We start from the raw sequence: 22882 nt of genomic DNA on the forward strand, positions 1-22882 counted from the left end.
GACTGGAAAGCCAAACACGGAACCCGGAAGCGGTGGCCCCAGCAGCTGCCGCCCCACCCTTCACTACGCATGCGCGGCCGGAGGGACCGAGTGTTGTGAGCCCCAGGTTTGTGTAGGGTGGCGCGCGGGGTTGCCCGGAGCGGAGGGCCGGTGGGTTCGAGTCCCGGTTGCGGCCATCCGAGTGGTGCGGTGCAGCTCAGGGGCGTTGCAAGTGCCCTGCCCAGGGAAGCGATCCCAGTTTTGGCAGGAGCCAATTATTATTATAAGCCTGATCCTGGAGAAAGGGGCGTGGGCTCAAGGGGCCAAAAATCCCCACTGAGGAGGGCATGGGGGTAATTTCTGGGCACCATGTTTGCTTGATGCACGCAGTAGGGTTGCCTGCCCCCCTGGTGCCTCCAGGAATAGGATACAGATCTCCAAGAGAGTGCTGAGAGTCACCTGAGATAAGTGATAGGGCATTCATTAACATAAATATGAGATGTCAAACCTGATTTATACAGTAGTCAAGTGTTTTTTTTTAAATGCAACAGTAATGTGCATTTGCCTTTCTGATGTAAAGTCTATGCACTGTAACCCATAACTGATACATACAAACACATGGGCCTGTTCGCCTCGTGTGTTGCAGGCATGGTGGTGCTCCAGAAGCCCCCTGGTGTGTATAGGATGCAGTGTGCCCATAGTGTCATCTAGAGAGTGGAGTGTAGTGGCACTATGTAGAGTTTCTCCAAATTTTGGGGAGGGTAAAAGAGAGTTAGTCCTGATATATTGGGGGATTTTAATAGACCGTGTACTGATATTTAACGTTCTCCAATGAAGTAGATATCAAAAGTGCGTTACAACAACATGCGTGTAAGCAAATTGATATAAAGAATCTTTTTTTTTTTTTTTAATTTGCTATGTGCCCTTGGAAAAAAAGAAAGCTACTTCAAGACTTTATGAATTGCGCTATGTCTAGGGTCATTTTAAAGAAGATATTTAACATTTGTTTGAAATTTCCAGAATACCTTATACTAGTAATTAATTTCAGAGAGATGGTCTTGGTCCTACTGTACAGTAACCCTAAGGCGACCCCTTAGAACTGAGGTTGAAGAAGGAGACATACATAGTGTGGAAGAAATTCTCCTTTGATTCTCATCAACTAGGAAGGAGATTGTTGTGGAACAAAAAGGAAATTAAGGCAGGCTTCCCCTGCCCGTCAATGCGCACCCCCCTCAGATAGATGCTGAACATCTGAGCTTGGCACACAGGAACTCCTGGGAAATTCCCTTAGGGTACCCTACCAACACTTTGGCACCCTCTACACATTGTATCTACTATACTATTACCTGGTTTATTGCACAATTTAGACTAACTCATATACAAATTAACTGTTGTGCCTTAGAAAGGAACAACTGCTATAAAGTTAATGCTGGAAAATATGTAATAACTTTATAGCTGGTTTTTGTCCAGCTTTAACTTGCATGTGTAGTTTGTGCTCTTGTAGCTGAGAGACCACAGCTGTTGTGTTGAAACTGCAGTTGTTGGACACCGGTTTCCATATCCAGGCACTCTCCTGGATCCTTTTTTGGGGTTGGGGAGCAGTGGAAAAAGTATTTATTCTTCATGTCAGCATCTGCCTACTAAATATCCTATAAACAGGACTAGACAGACAGACAGAAAAACTTATTTTTATTTGCTACCAGAGTTACGTTGGAACAGGAGACTATGCAGACTTCTGATACAAGAGGGGTTGCCCATCTCTGTTCTTGCATTCAGTGACTGCACTCTGTCATTGTCTTATAGTTGGAGTCTTCCTCCCCACATCTAGTCTTCTAGATCTTTACATTTGATCTTCAGCCTGTGGATCAAAAGAATATATTCTCCATGGTATCATAGGGTTTTTTTTAACAATTATGTAGTGGGAAAATCTGTAAAGAACTGTCACATGCTCCATTTTATGCAAATATAGGATAGCTTTCAGGTTCCTAAGGTGTTATAAAACACTTGAAGTGATTTGTCCAAAAATAATTATGGTTATTTTGTCAAATGTCTTGGGATCCCTGGCCTAAATTTGAATCTGTAGACTGCAAAAAAATAAGTGTGTGTGTTCAATTACAACGGTACATTCATAGTCATAATAAGACTGCAGCTATCTATGGTGAATTACAAAACATTGGATCTTGTTGTTCAGGTCACAATAGATTCATTACTATTTGGACAATTCATCCAGAACCACAGATAGAATATGTGTGATGTGAAGTTGAGTTTATTAAAGAAAAAATGTCATTAAAAATACACAACTGAAAAAGCAACCATGCTTAACTTTGCTTTAGGTTTACAAACAGTTAATCTAAATAAAACATTTTCAGCATCACTTTTTTTTGTTGATGAAAACCAGAATTTATTAACTGATAGAGATTCTGTTTATTGGAGATTAGTTCAGTTTGGTTTCCCAGAACACAATGTTGGCCAACTTTAGTCTTTTAAAAGATCGTATTTGTTAAATTACTACCATCTCTTTACTGTAGGTAGAAAAAAAGGGGGGCGGGCAGGATGAGAGAGACCTTTTGGAATTAGCAAGCTCACTTGCTTCCTGTGTACATTTTACAGAGCCTCTAAAACATCATGGGGGGGAAAAGGATTTCTAGAATGACTGTATCAAAGGTTTTTCACTAATTGTTAGCAGTTTAATTTCCCCATAACAAAAACATAGGAATGCCACAGATTTCTCCCGCATGGCGTGAAAGCTGCAGGGCATCTGTGCAACATTTCCTTTTCTTTCTTGTTAAAGGAAGAAATAAACAGGGGAAGAATCAGAAAAGATTGGGCTGTTTCATCTGAGAAACCTTAGCTTTGTGCAGATCCAGCTAGATGGGCTGCTTGGAATCTGGGTGTTTTAGGCACAATTGCAGATCACAAATAGTACTCATAGTTTACCTGGCTTCTTGCATGAATCAGCCTGACAGTAGCTGTCAGTGCTGGGGAGACATGAGTTATATATTGCTGCACACAGGAGCCCGACTTTACATCCTCCTTTATTTCTGTGGCATGTAAGTATATCAGATACTTACAGGGGGGTTTCTATTTTATCCCCAAATCTCTTTTTCCTCCCTTAAATTTAACCAAATGGAAGAGCAGGGGCTTGTTAAATCTCAGAAACACTAAAAGCCTCCAGAACAGTTGAGGATCTGGCACAGTCCTGAGGATGCTCTGTGGTAGGCCCAATTCCCACCATTACTTAGGGCAACTGTTCTGCTTTGCACTACTTTCCCTGAGCTGCTGTTCTGGAGCATAAGGGACTCCAGACTGTACCTTCTGTGCTGTAACAGTTCTGCAGTGTCTGATGACATCTCCCATACAGGGAGATGCTCCAGCAGTTCGATCTGCCAGACTGCTTTATGCCAGTGAACAAAACAGAATGGTTAGAACATTGGACCAAGATTGGGGCTTTTGGCTTTAAAGGTATTTGTCCCAGTTTATATCAGTGTGATTAGGGTACAGCTCCCCTGTCAATCGCTCCCTTCAAACAGGTACTTAAACTGAAGTCTGAGGTTCTAAGTTATACAGAGTATAAATTCCAGGCTAGGCATCTTGAATAAAAATATGATTTCCAGTATAAAGGTTAAAAATGACCAGAGAATTCCAGGCTGCATCTACTATCTGTTAAGTAGATAATGAGGTATCTTAGGTCTGTACAGTATATTTGATTTGTACATAAGATTTCTGTAGCATCCCATTCTTGTGTAGCTACTGCAGCCTATAGCTTTGTGACCCTGGCAGCATAGCATATCATTAGTCTCAAGAGTAGTTCTGGGTGATGATCTACTTTTGAATTCCAAAGAGTGTCTGCTTGAAGTTTAAACGTACAGAGGGGGAAAAAACAAGACAAAGGATTTTTTTCAGGGTTTGTTGTTGGGGGGGAGGTTTAAGTCACAACTTTTGCCTGCTGGGTTGGCAGCAAAATATTCTGCCAAGTTTTAAATAAAAATCAACTCTATTTATTTTGACATTTTTATCTTGGATGCAAGCAGGCCCACAAGCTACACTTTTGTCACGCCAAAACACATCTGGTCTTGGGCAGCTTTTCTTTGTGGTTATGGACATAAATATTTCTATATATGACTACTGAGGCCACTTATTTTCAAGCAGATTTACATTTTTTGCAAAGCTTTCAAGCTGATCTCTATTTATTATGCAAAGCCCCATGCAAATCAAATAGGTTTCCACCTGGCTAAACCAAGTCAGACTGCCTAAATGTTTCACAATGCTGGCACACCAGTCACCTGGAACTTCATGGCAACAGCAAGGCTACAACACAGAACCTGCTGCTCAGCCAGTTCCTTCCTGAGTTAAAGGTGAATGTTTGTTACCAGTAAAGAGCACATGGAATACAGTCAAGCAGCTGGATACAGTCATCCAGGATAAGAAAGCTACCACCTGCTCATTACAATGTATTCCATTTCAAATGACTATTTTTATGTCATTACTTACAAAAGTAGGTACTTTTCTCACATCTGAAAAATGGCCATCAAAGCCACATATAGGCAGTTTCTCCTGGGGGAGTTGGTGCTCTCCCAGGAGAAACCATGAGCGTACAGATGTTCAGGATTTTTCTCCAAGAGCAAAAATGGCTGTCCCAGGAGAAAAATAATCGGGGAACAGCTGAGATTAAATCACTCCCAGGAAAGTAAATGTCTATACATGTTCTCTTTTGAAAGAAGCCATATCGCAGTCCTTCAGCAGCCAAAGGTGTTGCTACAATCCCCCTCAGGAGACAGTGTATCACTCAGCCAGCACTTGGCTGCATCACTCAAGGTGGTACCATTCTTTTCCTGGATGGTAACAGATGCTCAACTGTGTTCCATATAGTCTTTACTGGTAACAGACATTCAGCTTTAACTCAGCTGGAAGGAACTGGCAGACCAGCAGGTTCTCAGTTGTATCCTTTCTGTTGCCATGAAGTTCCAAGAACATGCTTCCTTCACAGTCCCACTTTGTGCTGCAGGGAGACATAAGCTGACTGAGTTGTCTAGGTCAGCTGATCAGGGCTGCCTTATACACTGCTGCCATCTGCCTCAAGGCAGACTGAGGGAGTCTGCAGAGCATGCCGAGATGTGTGCACAGGGGTCCCCTGGCTGTGCTGCTTGTGCACTGCAAGCCCCCTGCTTTTCAAGGGCTCAGCATTTGAGTGTCTGTTCAGGCATCTCTGGGTAAGTTTTTCTACCAGGAAACAAACCTGGGGAAATTCTCCCAGATCATCTAAACATGTATACAGAGCCCACGTTATATGTCACCACTTTGGTATGGTTGTAATTTACCATAATAGATGCAAGAACTTTTAGTTTAGCAGATGTTTCAAAACATGAAAGTGGCATTTTCTACTGAAAACTCTCCTGGAAGCATGGCAGGCCATCTCCCTCTCTCGCTCTATCCTTAGCATCTGTTGAAGTAGGCTTTCACCTGTTAAAGCTTGTGTCCCTCTGACCAGTTAGTCTTTAATATGCCACCCTGCCTTACCTCCTGCCTCACTCTAGTCACCTTTTACTCCTACCTCCACCCCCAAAAAAGCAACACAACACATACGCCCTATAAACGAGATCTCTGCCAGTGCAGCCAGAGTGATGGAGCTGATATTGTTCTAACTATAGCTATCAAGTAGAAGCTGTAGAATTTAGCTCTACATAGAGAGGAGCTGGGAGTCCCAGTGAGCACAATAAACACAATCACAGCTGACACCTTTGATGATTTTCTCAGCAAAAGGGTCAAAGAATGAATAGGCAGGGAGATTAAAATAGTCTTTGGACTCTAGAAGTTATCCTGACAAACCAACATTAAAGCTCATTTGTGGGCTATTATGGAGGAAGCACTGTTGTTGTTAATGCTCTTCTACGGACAAAGGATTTCAGTCCTTAACACTAAATTCATATGAGAGCGCTCCAAATGAACCTCAAATTCATCAGCATCTTTTATAAATTAATTTGCTGTTGCATAAAGGATTTCTGGCTAATTCATTTGCTTTTAATACCACAATATTAAATCATCTTGTCTGCAGTCTTTTTTTTCCCTTTTTACTTGCTGCAGGAAGCATTATTTTTATGTTCTAAGTAGGTACAAAACAAGTTGTTTGATGGAATAATTTTGAGTAAGTAAAATATTTTATGTCAAGCAATGCAGCAAGGTTGCAGTGGTTCAAAGCTCAATACTTTGCATTCTGTTAGTTTTGTGTAGTTTTTACTGGCGTGTGTCTCGTTGAAGTAGTGTATTTATGCTAGCATTTGTGTTAGAGAATTTTAACAAAGCATTTCAGCAAGAAAATATAATCTAAATTTTAAACAGAGGTTCTTGAAGTACATTAAATTGTTATGATGTGTGCTGCATAGTAAGTCTTTTCCAGATTAACATGTCAAGACTGAACGCATAAGTGCTATGAAACTGGTTTGATTGCATTTGTATCCCACAAGTTACTGGAGCGCCATTTCAACTATATAGCATTTTCTGAGCTTTATCTTATAGTAAATAATTAAATGGTAAATTTTTGTTATTATTTTCAATAGGTAAAGATGCTTTGGTTTCAGAGCACAGCAGTGCAGCTGGCAAGATATTCTCCTAATCTGCTATGGAGACAACTTTGTGCAGCCAGTACAAATATACCAGTCTTAACTTTGTTCACCAAGGTAAGTTAGTTCATTGCAAACATTTGGCCAACAGATCAGTGTCATCCACCTACAGGGCCCACCACTGAATTCCAGGGTATGGAGCCCCATTGGGAATACATTTTGGCAGTAGCAGGGCATGCAACTTGTAACACCCACAGTTCCCTAGCACTGCTTACCTACTGCCAGCGGTGGGTCCAGATCTGGTCTGCAAGGAACCCCCTAGTTCTGATCCAGCCTGGGATCAAGTGAGTGTGGTGCCACTGGTTTATGGAACAAAGTCTGAGCATTTTAAAACATCAGCTTTGAGGTACAGGAAATCCTTGCTATTTGTGGGTTCGGCATTCGTGGTTTCAAATATTTGTGAATGCCAAACCCATATTTTAAATACACTTTATACACTTACAGAAGCTCCTCGGGAGCTCCGTGCTTGATGCTGCCACGCTTCTGCCACCGGAGCTGTGCCCCGCCCCCTTCCCCCAGCCACTGGGGGTTTTCACCATTTTGCTTATTTGTGGATTTCGTCATTCACAGGGGATACGAGAACGTATTCCCCTGCAAATGGCGAGGGTAGCTTGTACTTCAATTTCCAGGAACTGCAGGTTTAACTACACCCCAGAAGAATAGGTCAGGCCTTGTTTTTTTGGACGAAAATTAATTAATTTAGTACTGTGCAATTCATTGTCTTTTGAATGAGACCTCACAATATGGTTCTACTCTGACTGTGACTGTAGAACTCAAACAAGATGGAGTTGTAGGATTATTGCATCTGAGTGACTCCATAGGCATTATATGTAGCTTATAAGTAAAAACAATCCTTTGTTCTAGTCGCTTGCCTTGAAGACTCAACACAGATTTCTTTCTTCACGGATGTATCTAACCCACCAGGAGCATGCAAGTACATACCCAGAGCTGTAAACATGGGTAGGTGGCTTAAGGGAGAGAACCTGAACAGCCCCTGCCACAGAACCAACTTTCAACTGTAGCTTCCTTCCCCCAATCAAATGACACACACTTGCTTTTTGTCCAAATACACAATAGTTTATGCTTAAGCAACTTTCAGTTAAGAGCACTTTGCAGACTGTGTGCATGCAGTTGTTATAAGTATAGCCATCAAACCATAAAGAAGGTAGAGGAGGAAAAACTTTAGCCAAGAGCACTAAATTAAGCTTCAGTTCTTCTGAAGAGTTCAGTGGGATTCCTGCAAGTGCCTTTCTGCACTTCTCACTCAGTTTGGGATGTAGGCACAGTTACTTCAGTTGTCCCTCTCTCACAGTCACTAATTTGTCTGCAGGAGCTCCTTTGATCCTTTTTGCCAAGAGAAAGCAAGATGGGAATTCATGCTTACTCTGTTCCTTCACATACCAGCCCAAGACCTTGTACAACTTTGAGTAGTGGCCCAAAAGGTTTTACTGAACTCTCTCTCAGATTCCCTGGGCCTCTTCCCACCTCAAATCTCCAGGATCAGTACTCTTTCACCCCTTTCCAGGGTCATATCTCTCTGCATCACAGAAACAGTTAAATCATCCCTAAGCCTTCAACATGGTTCCTCTGGGAAAACATTTTCCCTGCTAGAATATGTTGAGCATGAGGGTGGCCATCCAGACAAGCTCCTACTGCTTCAGTTTTCCAGCCCAGGCTAACTCTGCAATCCCAGTTTACAGCCTTTCTATTCCCAGGGAGATGGAGCCAGAAATTCATAGATTCATAGATGTTAGGGTCAGAAGGGACCTCAATAGATCATCAAGTCCGACCCCCTGCATAAGCAGGAAAGAGTGCTGGGTCTAGATGACCCCAGCTAGATGCTCGTCTAACCTCCTCTTGAAGACCCCCAGGGTAGGGGAGAGCACCACCTCCCTTGGGAGCCCGTTTCAGACCTTGGCCACTCGAACTGTGAAGAAGTTCTTCCTAATGTCCAATCTAAATCTGCTCTCTGCTAGCTTGTGGCCATTGTTTCTTGTAACCCCCGGGGGCGCCTTGGTGAATAAATCCTCACCAATTCCCTTCTGTGCCCCCGTGATGAACTTATAGGCAGCCACAAGGTCGCCTCTCAACCTTCTCTTGCGGAGGCTGAAAAGGTCCAGTTTCTCTAGTCTCTCCTCGTAGGGCTTGGTCTGCAGGCCCTTGACCATACGAGTTGCCCTTCTCTGGACCCTCTCCAGGTTATCCGCATCCTTCTTGAAGTGTGGCTCCCAGAATTGCACGCAGTACTCCAACTGCGGTCTGACCAACGCCCTATAGAGGGGAAGTATCACCTCCCTGGACCTATTCGTCATGCATCTGCTGATGCACGATAAAGTGCCATTGGCTTTTCTGATGGCTTCGTCACACTGCCGGCTCATGTTCATCTTGGAGTCCGCTAGGACTCCAAGATCCCTTTCCACCTCTGTGCCACCCAGCAGGTCATTCCCTAGGCTGTAGGTGTGCTGGACATTTTTGCTCCCTAGGTGCAGCACTTTGCATTTCTCCTTGTTGAACTGCATCCTGTTGTTTTCTGCCCACGTGTGCAACCTATTCAGGTCTGCCTGCAGCTGTTCCCTGAAATGGTCAGCAGCCCAAGTCTTAAAGGGACTACTATCTGAGCAGTCTCAAGTTCTCTGTTTCAAGGTTTTGTAACGGCATTACACATGCTCTCTCACTATGACTTTTGTTTGTTTTCCTGTTCATAGCTGGAAAAATGTTAAAACTGCATTGCAGAGATATCAACCTCAAACAAATATCAGCAGTTGTTCATCAATGGAATGTGCATTATGTGAAGCAACACGTTTTAAAGGCCCAGCTCTATTTCCACCAGCTGATCCAACACCAAGTTGTTCATAATGCAAAAGGCAATAATTTAGGGAGTAATGAGATTAGTTTTAGAAGTTAGTAACTGGAAAAGACTCTTTTATGTGTTTTTTGTGTTTACAGCTTTGTAAGCAGTATGAAATCATGACAAACACATTTCTGATGGCAAAGTTGAAATAGTTTTCTGAATTGGCCTGTTTTGTTGAACACAGTCTTATGTTAAAGTATTTTTTATATCTTGTATCACTGCATATGATGCAGGCTGCTTATAATGCACAGATCTGTGCTCTCAACTTGTAACCATTCACTCAGGACTTGGTTATTTTTTAAGTAAGAAGAGTGACTAAGACTACAGCGTAAGTGAGAATTAGTTGTACAAATAAAACTGTCCTTTCAGCTGTTTGTGTTACCCAGCAGGTCTAAATATTCCTTCTGTAAGAAAACAGAATTCCTGTGGAGGTCTAGACAATTGGGAACTTTTGGAAAGACATTTATTTGGGTCTACACTACAAAGTTTTGCTGTCACAGCTACACTGATTGGAGGGTGGCGGGGGAAGAAAGGGGAAGGAAATCACATCCCTAAGAGCTATGGTCACCCCTCCCTGCATACAGATGTAATTTATCCTGTCAAGAGACATTTAGCAGTTACAGCTTATGTCATCTGGGGAGGTAGTTTAACTAAATTGTCAAAACAACTCCTTTGATGATACCAGCTTCACCTCCATGAGGGGATTTTGCTGATACAACTGTAGCGTACTGTGACGTATATGTAAACTGCTGAATGTCCCATGAAATCAATTTAAGGCCTGTTTGCTGAGATTCTTGAGTAATCAAAGCCCACAATTATTTCTGGGAGGAGTTCCCACTGGAAATGAATGTTGGCACTGGTAAAGGAATAGAGCAACTTGCTTTGTTGCACAGGGCTTATCCACACAAGCTTGAACTAAAATAACTAAGTAGTTTTTAATTCTCTCCCTTACTTACTTACTTCAATGCAAGTTTTCCTTGCTGAATTTTAGTTCAATCAGAAAACATTTAAAGTAAGTATCCAGAGGCAGATTTGAAAACTGACTGAAAGGTGTGAATTTAAAGAAAGCAAGCAAACAAACAAAAAAACAGTGGAAGACGGGGTTGACACGAACCCCTGTCTCAGTTTACCTAGAGGTAGAATTCTGAATTGGCTGTCTAGACTGGTGGTACTGTGTGTGCAGATGCTTTTATGCCAGTTGAAGCCTGGCTGTTATTTTAGCCTGTGCCTAGTAGCATACAGGTGCAAGCTAAACAGGTCTACACTGATAAAAATAACTGCACCCAAAGCTGCACGTTTAACTAAAGCTGATTTTAAACCAGTGCCAGATACACCGTGGCAGCTTGCCTGCTGATATGTGCCCTAAGTAAGGGAGAAGTGCTGCTGCTTTATCTGGCTTTTTGCACTTACCAGCTTATCTGGCCAGTTTTACTGCCTTAGGGCTTCCTGCAAAACTAGCTGAGAAAACCAATAGATTCTAGAATATCCTGGTTTTAGTTTACAGCATCCTCTCCATTACATGGAGCATAATTTGGGGTAAATGAGGAGGGCTGACCAGACACACCCTGGGCTCACCCACATTCTTTGGCTCTTTCAAAAGTTACAAACAAAAGCAGGAAAACCACTGCTGCTTGTTCCTTAGCACTTGTTACGAGGTTTCAAACATTAAATATCTGTCTATAAGGGGAAAAATAATTTGAATTAAGAGTATTACCCTATTTACTCAAATCTAGGACAACTTTGTATTTAAGATGACTCCACAGCAATTAGATTTTGTACATGGAAAATCAAAAAACATCACCTTGGATTTGAGTAAGTACAGCAGTTAAAAGTGAGACAGCGGTTCCTGATGTATTCTCCCCCATATAGACAAACATTCCAGAATAAGTATATCCATACAGGGAATCAGGTAATAGGGAAGAGCTATTTCAGAATAAATCCCTATAGAGAAAAGTCCTAAGAAAGCTTTGGAAAGAGAGCAGGAATTGGCATCATCTGACTGTGAAGATATTTCATGGCAGAAAGATAGTCTCATCATTTTTCCTCCCTACATGTTATATTGTGTTACTGCAGCCCAAGATCCATTGCAAGGAATACTGGTGTGTATGTAGAGTGACTTCATAGAAATCAGCTTTTCAGATATACCGGGGCATAACTCACAGTAGAATTAACTCTTAGATCATGACAATAACTTGCCTTCAAAACTCTGCACCACTGCATCAGATTTTGAATTTCAAAAATATTTTCATTGTGATCACAAATTAATGGTGGCAAAAATCCTAAAGGCATGAATTGTCCAACAAATAAAATGCCCCCTTTATTGCTTACATTATATTTTTTTAAAATAAATCATTGACTATTTCAATTCACACTGCACTTCATAGACTTCATAGACTTCATAGACATTAGGGCTGGAAGGGACCTCGGAAGATCATCGAGTCCAGCCCCCTGCCCAAAGGGCAGGAAGTCAGCTGGGGTCATAGGATCCCAGCAAGATAAGAATCCAGTTTCATCTTGAAGGTGTTCAATGAAGGCGCTTGAATGACCTCCGGTGGCAGGCTGTTCCAGACCTTGGGGGCTCGGACAGTAAAGAAATTCTTCCTTATGTCCAGCCTGAAACGATCTTGTAGTAGTTTGTGACCATTCAACCTCGTCATCCCTTGGGGCGCTCTGGTGAACAAACATTCCCCTAGATACTGGTGGTCACCCCTGATAAACTTGTAGGTGGCCATCAGATCACCCCTGAGCCTGCGCTTTTCCAGGCTAAAGAGCCCCAGGGCTCTCAGCCTGTCATCGTAGGGTCTGCTTCCCTGACCTCTGATCATGCGTGTGGCTCTTCTCTGGGCTCTCTCAAGCTTCTCCACATCCTTTTTGAATTGTGGAGCCCAAAACTGGACGCAGTACTCCAGCTGCGGCCTCACTAAGGCCGAGTACAGGGGGAGAATGACGTCCCGGGATTTGCTTGAGAAGCATCTATGGATGCAAGCCAGCGTTTTGGTCGCTTTACTAGCTGCAGCATCGCATTGCAGGCTCATGTTCATCTTGTGGTCAATGATGACCCCCAAGTCTCTTTCTTCCATAGTGCTAGCCAACAAAGCACTGCCAAGCCTATAAGGATGCTGCAGGTTTTTTTCCCCAAGGTGGAGAACCTTGCATTTATCGGCGTTGAACACCATCAGATTCTCGTCTGCCCACTTGCTGAGCCTGTCCAGGTCAGCCTGGATCATCCGCCTGTCTTCTGCACTGGTGAGGATGAATATTTTGAAAGCAATGTGTCATTGGCAAGGAGCCAACGTTTGGATGTGGTGGCTTTTTCCTTAGTATGTTAAGTGATAGAACAATAATCTTCATGTTTTACTGCTTCTTTTTCAAATTAACCTGAATATTTTCCTTTAGAAACCATGTCCTTTGTGTGATGAAGCAAAAGAAGTGCTTGAGCCATATAAAAACAGGGTAATGTAATACAATACTGTATATATTATATATGGAATGAATAGTTAATCAGGATCCTTCCTTTGTAAAAGGAAATTGCTTTGACTTATTTGTATCCATTGTTCTTTCATGGGCAACCTCTTCAAGAAAATTTCAGCACTGATTTCCATAAAACTCATTATCCAAAAGCATTTTCAGATTCTGTGACCCAAGTAGGTGTTAGAAAGTAAACCAGTGTGTATACAGTGTTGCAGAAGTTTTAACAATAGCTGCTTCTATAATACATACATATTTCTGAGGCTTACAATGCAGTCTGCAGCAAAGCGATTGTGTGGCAGTTCAAATTTGCTTAGCCTCCTGTCACACTTCTGCATTGTGCTGTTTGACCATAACTGGCATCTGCATGGGGGTGCACTTTGACCAGTTTTTGAGCCCCTGGTTGCTGAACCCGCAAGCTAACGTGAAAGGCCCGATCCTGTTCCACCTGTTCAGCTTCTAAGCCTGCCTACGTGCTTAAGTCTGTTTCTATTCCACTCTGCTTAAGCCTCTGAAAAACAGTTGCTGCAAAAGGTGGATGGGTCCCCCTCCTGCTTTCTGTTTAAGGGTAAGGTGATGAGTTATTACAAAAATAGGCCCTTTAAGGTTTTGTCAGGGACTTGAGCAGGGTGGGATATTATCTGGCCCCACAATCTCCCATTGGGGTGCCAGCAGAAGAATGAGAATGACCAAGATTGTGCTTGGGTGGTTCCTCACTGTGGATATGGGAGTAATGCTGGGGCCCGAGAAGTACAGAATCCAAGTATGTGACCACATCTATTTGTGTCTGAAAACATGTATTTGCATGCAACATGAATGGGCAGAGATCCGGACAGACAATTTGACAGACTTGGAAGCAAATTTTGCTTTCGGACAAAAGCGTTGAGACAAAGTGTCTAATTTCCTCTAGTTTGTAACATCTAGTTTTTTTCCTTTCAAAGTTAATTTTGCAGGAAGTGGATATCACTCTTCCAGACAACGCAGCGTGGTATGATAAATATAAGTATGACATCCCTGTCTTTCATTTAAATGGGCAGTTCTTAATGAAGCATCGAGTAGACATCCAAAAATTTGAGAACCAGCTTGCAAAGCTAGAGTTGCAAAATGATGACTGCTAATGAAGAGGATGCTGCTAGCATGATACTGGATTTGAATCAAATTTGTAATATATATAGTTTGAAAGTGTTGGGTTTCAGACACTTTTTCCTGGAGTTTAATGTAAGTTTTTCTTAAATAACTGAAATGTGAATGTTTTATATTCCATTCAGTATTAATGATGAAGCTCATCTGACTGACTGGAAACCACATATTGTATTTTTCATCTGCTGCTATCCTAGATTGTTTAGTTTTTCATTCAGTGAACAAATTATGTCCTATAGCAGCAACAAAAAGAAACACACTTCCAGACTGTTAATATGGTCTGCACTGACAAAAGAATGTATGTCTATAAGGAAGCTTTTTTTTTTTTTTTTTAAGGGAGCAGGACTTTAGCAATTATCCATGTGATTTTTTTTTTTTTTAAAGTGATTATTTTGAAGTGGAGTTATTACTGATGAAAAAGACACTTGAATAAAGACATCAAGTCTGTACTTGTGTAGTACTGTACCTTTCCTGAACCTGGGATTTAAGGCGCAGAAAGAAATGACATTTGTCTCATGACTGGCTCCTTGAAGTCCCTCTAAAACCATGCCCAAACAGAAGACCACTGCTGCAGAGCCCTCTGATTTGTGCAACAAATTAACCCTCATTGTATGAGAGTTCAAATGAAGCCTCTCCTAAATAGAGTGACTTCATTAATTTCTGTCTGCTACGCTGCAACAGCAGCCCAGCTCAAGCTGCTGTCTCTGAATAGGAGGGGGAGAAAACCCCAGAAGGGACCTCCCTTCCCTGCTTTCTCAGTCCTGCAGGAGTGGGGGGGGGGGGCATGCAGTGGATTGGAACTGCTCACCTCAAGGCGTGCGGGGGGGTGGAGACTGCAATCTACACCCCCACACACACACACTCCAGCAGAGCTGAAATAACCCAAGATGCAGCCTCTCTCCTTGGATTGGCTCCAGATTGAAGCTGATCCTCCACCCTCCACCATCAGGAGGATTGGTCTAACTCATGGCGATTTCTGTAAATTGCCATGAGTTAGACCTGGGAGCTGCACTTTTGTCTCCGCCTTTAGTTGTTACTCACTAACGAAAACTTGAGTGGCATTGTTTAAAGTGGGATAAACATTTTGCACTGAAGCCTGTGGTATCTATTACACTAAGCAGAGTAATTTTTGCTCTCTGGTACTCAGTTTTCCCAGCTGTATCAAAATTAGAAAAAGTATCAGTAAAAGTGAAATTGACCCAACAGGACTTAGTCTGGCCTGGAAAAAAGATTTATACTCCATACATGTCTCCCTATGCTAGTTACTGTCTTCATTTTACTCTCTGGAAACAAGAAACCCTAACAGCTTCATTATAAGTCTGCTGGCTTCCCCCTTAGGCTCTGACTATATAATTTTTAAAAAACACGCTACCTACATGGGTGTCTGACATGATTAGGGATGCTCATGTTATAACAGGTGTTTTCATAAATTGCCTATGAGCAAAGAAAACAGGGTTCTCTAATCATGTTATGGAAACAGTGCTTGGGCCTGTAGGCTAGCAGTCTTTTTAATAGTATAGGTTGGCCCTTACATTGTCTGAAAGAATGCAGGAAAAACCCACATTTCAGTTCCATCTCTGACTTTCCTGTAATTTAGCTTAGTAACTGGCAAGGATACTGGTTTTAGCAAGGTTTCTGGCAACTTTACTAGTGCTTATCCTTTACAAGCTTTTGGTGCAAATAATTGATACTCCTTAATTAAGTATGGGGGTGCAGTTCGATTAAAGAGAGAGATTGTTCGGCCTAATAGAAAAGCGTCTTTAATATTAACTATATAGTATGGAAAAGTGTGATGTTCAATCAGTTTAGTCGGCCCTCTCAAAAACAAAACAAAACTATTGTGATTACTCATTTTCTGTATTTTTCATCACTGAAGATTATCCTGAACATCTTCTAGTATTAGGAAATTAAACAAGGAGACTATAAAGTTGGAGCATCTTCATTGTCATCCTGAGAGAAACCTAAACACAGACATACACAGAACCCTAAATTTACCAATTTAGGAAGGCAATTTTACCACAAAAATTCCACATTGGTTTTTCAGAGTTCAAAAACTTCTCTCCTCCCCAAGACAGAAGGTGGAAATCATTTACAAAGGAAGCAGGAACATAATATCAGCCAAAAGAAAAAAAACACTGTAAAAATATCTATTTTAATCTAACATCACAGGTCTGTTTTGAAGGAATCTCTACCAGCAGTTCAGGTTAGTCATTTGTCACATAGAACAGATGTCATAGTGGCTTCATGAGCTGGACACTACAACCAGCTGTTATTTTTGTAAGCGACCCCTCAGCTTGGCCTGGGATAACCTCGTTCTGTTCCTCTTTAGTTCTGTTTCTCCAGGTCCACAACCTTGATTATTTTGCCTATCTTGCCTTCACACAGCCATTTACACCTGGGCAAAGTAAGCACAAAAATGGTTGACAGACATTCCCAAATCAGAACATTTCACTGGTGCAAATGATTGTACCAGGGTAAGTCAGGGAGTGGGGGAATCGGGTATTATGTTTAATTGAAAAAAATGCACCTATTAATGCTCCTGGTATTGGACACAGAAGCAAAGTTCTGTCCCATCCATAATCCTACACTTCTACCATTGAAGAATATGGTCAAAGAAGAAATAACACTAGAGAGAACCTTGCCCACGATGCATAAAGAGGTTATGAAGCTAAGGTTACATCTTTAAGCAATATATTGGAAATGTCACTTCAGATCATAGATCTGAATTGTTTCTATATTAGGAGTGAATTTGGTGTTGAGAGGCCAAACTTTATCTGTCAAGATTTTTGTAATAAAATTAAACTCCTAGAAGGTTTCAGGCTGGATATAAGGAAAAACTTCTTCATGGTTCATGTGACCAGGCTCTGGAATAGACTCCCAGCAGGGGTGATACAGGTACCTACCTTGGAGATCTTCAAAAGGAGACTGGATGCACACCTTGCTGGGGTTATTTTACCCCAGCAGTCTTTTCTGCCCAGAGCAAGGGAACTGGACCCGATGATCTCACGAGGTCTCTTCCAGCCCTAAACTTCTGTGAATCTGTAAACGACACAGTATAGCACTTTGCAAATAGATTTTCAGATCTATTGATGAAAACGTGTAAAGCATTATCAACCTTCTATACAGGTAGTTGACAAAGGTTATGTAACCTAACCTACTCTTCCAGCGAGCTTTAGTTCAAAGCACCCCACTGCTATTTTTCAGCACAGGGACACTGATACCTATTACGCTCCAGGGGCTTTTAATTAGCACAGCTCTTGGAGCCATGCTAATTAGACTCCCCCTGCCTCATGGAGTATGTCTATAAATGCCCTTAGTGGCAAGTCCTGTGGTCCTTCCTTGCAAAACACAAATTTTCCCCACAGTAACTCAGGAAAAGGCTGCTGGTTTTCCCCCAGTGCCAGCTTCAAGCCTCAATATGGGACTGAACTAAAAGATTTCACATAAAATATGAGTTATTTGTATGCTTTAAGAAGTAAATCTGATGCAAGAGCAGTTCATAGTTATCTTCTGTTCTGTCATTACTAGCTCTTAAAGAACACCAGGATGAAATCCTGACCCCTCTCAACACAACTCCCACTGACTTCAAGTAGTCAGGATTTCACTTCAGATCTGTAATTTTTAAATGGCTCAATTAACCACATTTCCTTTTGACATTTTTGGGGAATTAAGTGATGATCAAGCTTGGGGTAATTTAACATCGTTTCTGCGTGGTGGGAGTGGGGTTGTGACTGAGGAGAAACCTGGACTATGTCCTTCCTTCCCTGTATCTTACGACTTGTTCTCAGAAAGACAAAAGGAACGATATTGGAAATGCTACATGGAAACATGCATGTGTGCATTTTTTGCATTTCCATGCAGTGTACAGCACCTCAAAAACACGTTAAGCTCCCAACCAATGCATGAGAATATGTACACTGATGTTTGTTACCACGAGAAACCACAAGCTCCTGGTAAGCCTAAATTTAAGCATATATGCTATTCTGTGAAAAATTGCAATCTCCATTTTTGGCAGAGCATGTTGGCAGGAATCCCTCTAATACCTGTACTGCAGAAAGAATTTGTTTATGTAGCAACTTCCTTTCCTACTTCTGTCCCAGTTAAAAGAAAGTCACCCCAGCTTTCCTCAATACCTATAAGTAACAAAACTTTGCCAGTTTTTTTTTTGCTATGTTCATATGCCTGTACACCGTACCTTCATACCCAGTTCTTTGGCTATTTATATTTTCAGATTATAAAATTTATAGGGCAGGGATTATCTCATTTCTGTGTTTGTACAAGAGCCAGCATAATGTGACCCCAATCTGAACTGTGTCATCTGTTACATGACTGTTTACTTATAGGAGTACCCAGTCCAGGTTTCTCCTCAGTTCCTCCCCACCCTACAAAGTTTGTCATGGAATATGGACTGTCCATTCAGTTTCATAATTTCTAAATAAAGAAAAGGAGGCCAGACACTTTAATTATGACATGGTAAAGGGAATTAAGATGAAAATCTATGTTTTGGCTGCTTAATTCTGAATCAACATGAAATGATTATGCCACGTTTCAATGTAGCCTTCTTCTCCAGCCTTGCAAATACCTGTGCACATCTAGGGCTGGCCAACCAGCAGCACTTGTGCCACAAGTTGCATGAACAGCCTCTGTGTGTGTGGTAGATTTGCGAGGGGACAGGCAGCACATCAGCAGATAGGGCAGAAAGCAGAACAGAAGACCAGGCAGAGAGCAGGAAGCAGAGCAGCAGATCAGATGGAACGGAGATTTAAGTGGCATTCGGGAAGAGCATGGGACTAATTTGTGGCATGCCTGCCAAAAAGTCTGGCTCCCACTGGACAACAGTATGAATGGGCCATGCAGGTTCATGCAGGATCAGGATAAACATTTCTCCTTGAACCTTCTGAAACGATAGCAGCAGTTTCTAATCACCTGTATTTAAAAATATGCTATAGAATTCCACATAAATAATCCCAGGCACTGTAGTTACACAATTTACACACTTTCTACTATCTCTAGTTGGCTAGGAGACTCCATCTCATCCAGGCTGACTGTAACAGGACCTGTTATTCATGCCTTCGAGTGTGGCTACACATTGCCTTATGGCAATGTAGCAACATGGTATGGTGATGCAGCGATCACTAATCTACATGTGATCACCAGCTATGTCAGCGTAGTGATGCGCTCTCCAGGTCTAGCAAGCTGCTATGGTGACAGCGGCGAAACTTAGCCGTGCGCCATGCACACAGCACAGTAACTGCACACCTGTACTGTGCCATGCTTTAGTACTTCCAAAAGGAAGTACCAGTACTTTTGGAAGTACTACGCGGTAGCAACATCACCATATGACGACCTGTAGCTGCGCCCTTTGTTACCTCTTGGACTCACTACAGCAATGGGATATCTGGGCATAAAGCCTTCAACAATTAGGAAATTCCTGTTAGTGAAGAATTCTCCAGCAAATCTCTCTGGCAACACAGGCATGTTTAATGAACACAACAAAACTGCCCTTCACACACTACTCGGTCTTCCTAGAGAAATATCAGATCACGGTCAAGGTCTTGGTGCCCTAGGCTTAGGATGTCAAGACCACTTTACCTGCTGAGAAGGCGGCTTTGGTCAGCAATTATGCTTCTGTGGCACCATGGAGCTTGCCATAATGGTGAAAAGCTCATCAGAACTTGCTCAAGGACAAGTCTTGAGTGTGCAAAAGGTGTTCTCCCAGGAGCTGAGGACTATCAAAAACCTCCTCACCTGCTTTAACTACAAGACCATACAATTTTTGAGCTTGCCTTCTTTAACATACATAAGTATCAACAGTTAGTTGTATATAAAAACAAAATAAAAACCTCCTGAAACAAGACACTTCACTGAATCCATTCTGCTGCTGGGGAGAGGAGAGAACAAACGGTATGTGACGTATTAGTCCTATTGCTTAATGCACTGTTGGAAGGCACTGAAAAGATACCATGGTGATAAGCATTTACACTAGAATAGGAAGCCTTATTTCTTGGATGTTACTGTATTTATATAAATGCCGGGGGACTTAAAATGAGGGAATGCCTTCAGTAAACATATTTTTAGAAACTAGACCTAGTACACACATACCTATAAACATGCCTCTTCCTCTCTCTCTCTCTATATATACACACACATATACAGGCATGTTTATAGGTGTGTGTGGAATACATACATACACACACACACACACACACACATATATATGGTGTAATTAAATTAAGCTTCCAACCATCAAGCTGAGTCACCTGGGTCCCCCTTCAGTGGGACTCTGCATGGGCATAAGCTTTTGCTGATGAAGATCAGATTGTAACCCTAGGTCTTCAAGTGATTAAAACTACTCTCTTGTGCAGAGTTGAGCAGGTATATAATTGTTTGGTACCTTGGAGCCTAACTGGCGATTTCTTTTGTCTTTTAAATAAAGAGTTCTTTTGCAGCTCCCATTTTTACATGCTAGAGCAAACTGTGCTACTTAGGCTTGATAAAAAGCTCAGCACTGAACAGTATATAGAGATATAAAAATAGTCCTCTCCCAGTGGGGTAGGGGCCAGGCAGCAATTTAAAAAAATTGCAACAGCATTAAAAAAATTATTAATTTTGTTTTCAATATTTGTTTGTTTAGAAAAGCAACTTTAAGACAATAAAACGCACACCAGAAACAGCCTATAGCATCTGCTGGGCCTCAGACCGGTGGATGTTTTCTTTCAGATCATTCACTGCTAGTCTAAAAAGGTGCAACTCCAGTGAAGGTGGAGTGGCAGCCATTATGCATCACTAGTGGCAAACCTGACCCAGTAAAAAAGTTTTCTGAGGCAAGGTTCTTGTTTAGATGTCATTTTAACCCACCAGCCATGGTCTGTCCTATTTTTGTTTGAGTCCCACAGGTACAAATATTCCACTAGGCTTCAGCTTTCTCTGGCATTTGATATCAGACATCGGCTTTTTCACTTCTAGCGGGGAAACTGAAGCATCTCTTTTTCTGGGCGTACTATCAATGCCGTATAACGAGTAATTTTCATTAATACTGGAAATTAAATGCATCATTACTCCATTTAGTGGCCATCTTTCTGCCTTAAGTCTGACAGAGACAGAAGACTGGCAAATAAAGATTAATGTCTATACAGAAGTTTATCATTCCTGCTGATGCTTACATCATCCTAACTTGATGGATAAGGTTGCTTTGATTTGGGTTATAAATTTGGCACCTTGGAAATAAAAGTTTTTATTACAAACATGACTTTATCAGTCTTAATGCTCCCATGGTGTAGATAAGTACTTAATACTTTTCCCTGCGTTCCCCAAAAGAGAGTAAGTGACTTGTGACAGGTCACAAAGGGAAGAAAAATCCATGTGATCCTGGATCCCAGCCCCAATAATTCAATCCTCCCCCTTTCCCAAACTCAATGGGAAGTATTTAAAGTTGTTCTACTCTGAAACTTAACAATGTTAGAGCAGTACTTTTTAAATCAACAGATGCGCTTGCCTTTATATCAGAGGCCCCCCTGGGTAGGCTTGAGGTCCCCCTCAGAAAATGCCACCTCTTAAGTTTCAATTGGTTCATGACTACAGAAAAATACTTAGAGCAGTTCTTTTGTTGCAAAGAACTCAGAAAGACCACAACTGGGCAGGATGTTCTTAACATGTACAGATTCCTATTTTAAATCCCTGGGTTTATCTTGCGAATCATGTTTGCACTCTCAATGGTGCTAACTTTGTGTGGCTTCCTGTAGCACCCTTGGAAGGATCTCAAGGCACCCCAGGGTGAATGACACCCTGCTTGAGAATCACTTCCCACAGCCATTGCTGTAACAGAAGTTTGCACTGCCTTACTTCTGCAGTCCTGCAGAGCCCCCCCCAGCCACCACCAAGTGGGACGAGCTGGATTCTTTGCTTTGTGCACCCCGCACCGAACTGTCAGCACCTCAAGACCCAGCAAGGAGATGATGGTAGACACTGTTCTCGAGCTGAGGGACTGCCAATACCCTTCAAATCACGAGTTCAGTGGAATGGCCTGAGCATTTGACCAGCACGGAGATTCTCAAATAGCGCACCACGGGTGCCTTGAGACCCTTTCAAGAGTGCCACGGGCAGCCATCCAGTGGCACCACCATTCAGCATGCAAACAGCAGTCACAGCATCAACCTGGAGACTGCGCACAGGAATGAGTTCTTTGCAAGAGAAAAAAAAAAAGCTCTATTATTTTCCTGTAGGCAAACAAAAAAAAAAGTAGAGGCCAAGAGCTGGCATTTCCGAAGGATGCCGGGAGTCTATAGCGGGGTGCTGTGAGCCCATCCCGGGGTGCTGGGAGTCTACCCAGGGGTTCCACAGAGCCCATCTTGAGCCCAGGAGCCCATCCTGGGGCACAGCAGAGCCCACCCCAGGGGGCCGGGAGTCCAGCTGGGGTGCTGTGAGCCCATCCTAAGGTGCCAGGAGTCTATTGAGGGGTGCTATGAGTCCATCCCAGGGTGGTGGGAGTCTCCCCGCGGGTGCCACAGAGCCCATCCCAAGCGGGAGTCTACCCTGGGGGTGCCGCAGAGCCCCAACCGGTGGCCAGCCCCTACCCTAGCAAATGCTGCTGGGGAAGGGGGAAGGCACAGCCCGAGACAAGCAGGGAGCCGGGCGCGCCCCGCAGCCAGCCAGTGCCCGCGGGGTGCCCCTGCCCGCCTGCGCGCCCGCCCTCACCTGCCGCGCGTCCCCGCTCCGCTCTGCTCCCCGCGCTGCACTTCCCCCGGTGGCCGCTGGGTGGCGCCGCTCTGTCCCGGCCTTTGTCTCCGTCCCGGGCGGGGTGCGAGGGGTGCGCAGCGATTGGCCCGGG

At 42.7% G+C, this 22882-nt stretch overlaps 1 protein-coding gene and 1 long non-coding RNA gene across 3 annotated transcripts; one reads left to right on the forward strand and one right to left on the reverse strand.

The window, feature by feature from the left end:
* Positions 1-37: 37 nt before the first annotated feature.
* On the forward strand, positions 38-14504 carry C3H5orf63 (chromosome 3 C5orf63 homolog). Its single transcript, XM_006276975.4, has 4 exons — positions 38-106; positions 6534-6653; positions 12844-12900; positions 13857-14504. The coding sequence occupies exons 2-4, from the start codon at positions 6540-6542 to the stop codon at positions 14031-14033; spliced, it is 348 nt and encodes a 115-aa protein (XP_006277037.1). The 5' UTR covers positions 38-106; positions 6534-6539; the 3' UTR covers positions 14034-14504.
* On the reverse strand, positions 14363-22849 carry LOC109280819 (uncharacterized). Of its 2 annotated transcripts, none has more exons than XR_002087255.2 (3): positions 22750-22849; positions 16959-17094; positions 14363-16450 (listed from the first exon to the last, which is right to left on the reverse strand). It is a non-coding gene; the product is annotated as an uncharacterized LOC109280819 (long non-coding RNA). The 2 variants fall into 2 exon arrangements; XR_009461015.1 differs by lacking the exon at positions 22750-22849 and adding an exon at positions 19648-20243.
* Positions 22850-22882: the final 33 nt, after the last annotated feature.

Source organism: Alligator mississippiensis, chromosome 3 (genome assembly GCF_030867095.1).
Source record: "Alligator mississippiensis isolate rAllMis1 chromosome 3, rAllMis1, whole genome shotgun sequence".
In the NCBI taxonomy this organism is placed as follows: domain Eukaryota; kingdom Metazoa; phylum Chordata; order Crocodylia; family Alligatoridae; genus Alligator; species Alligator mississippiensis.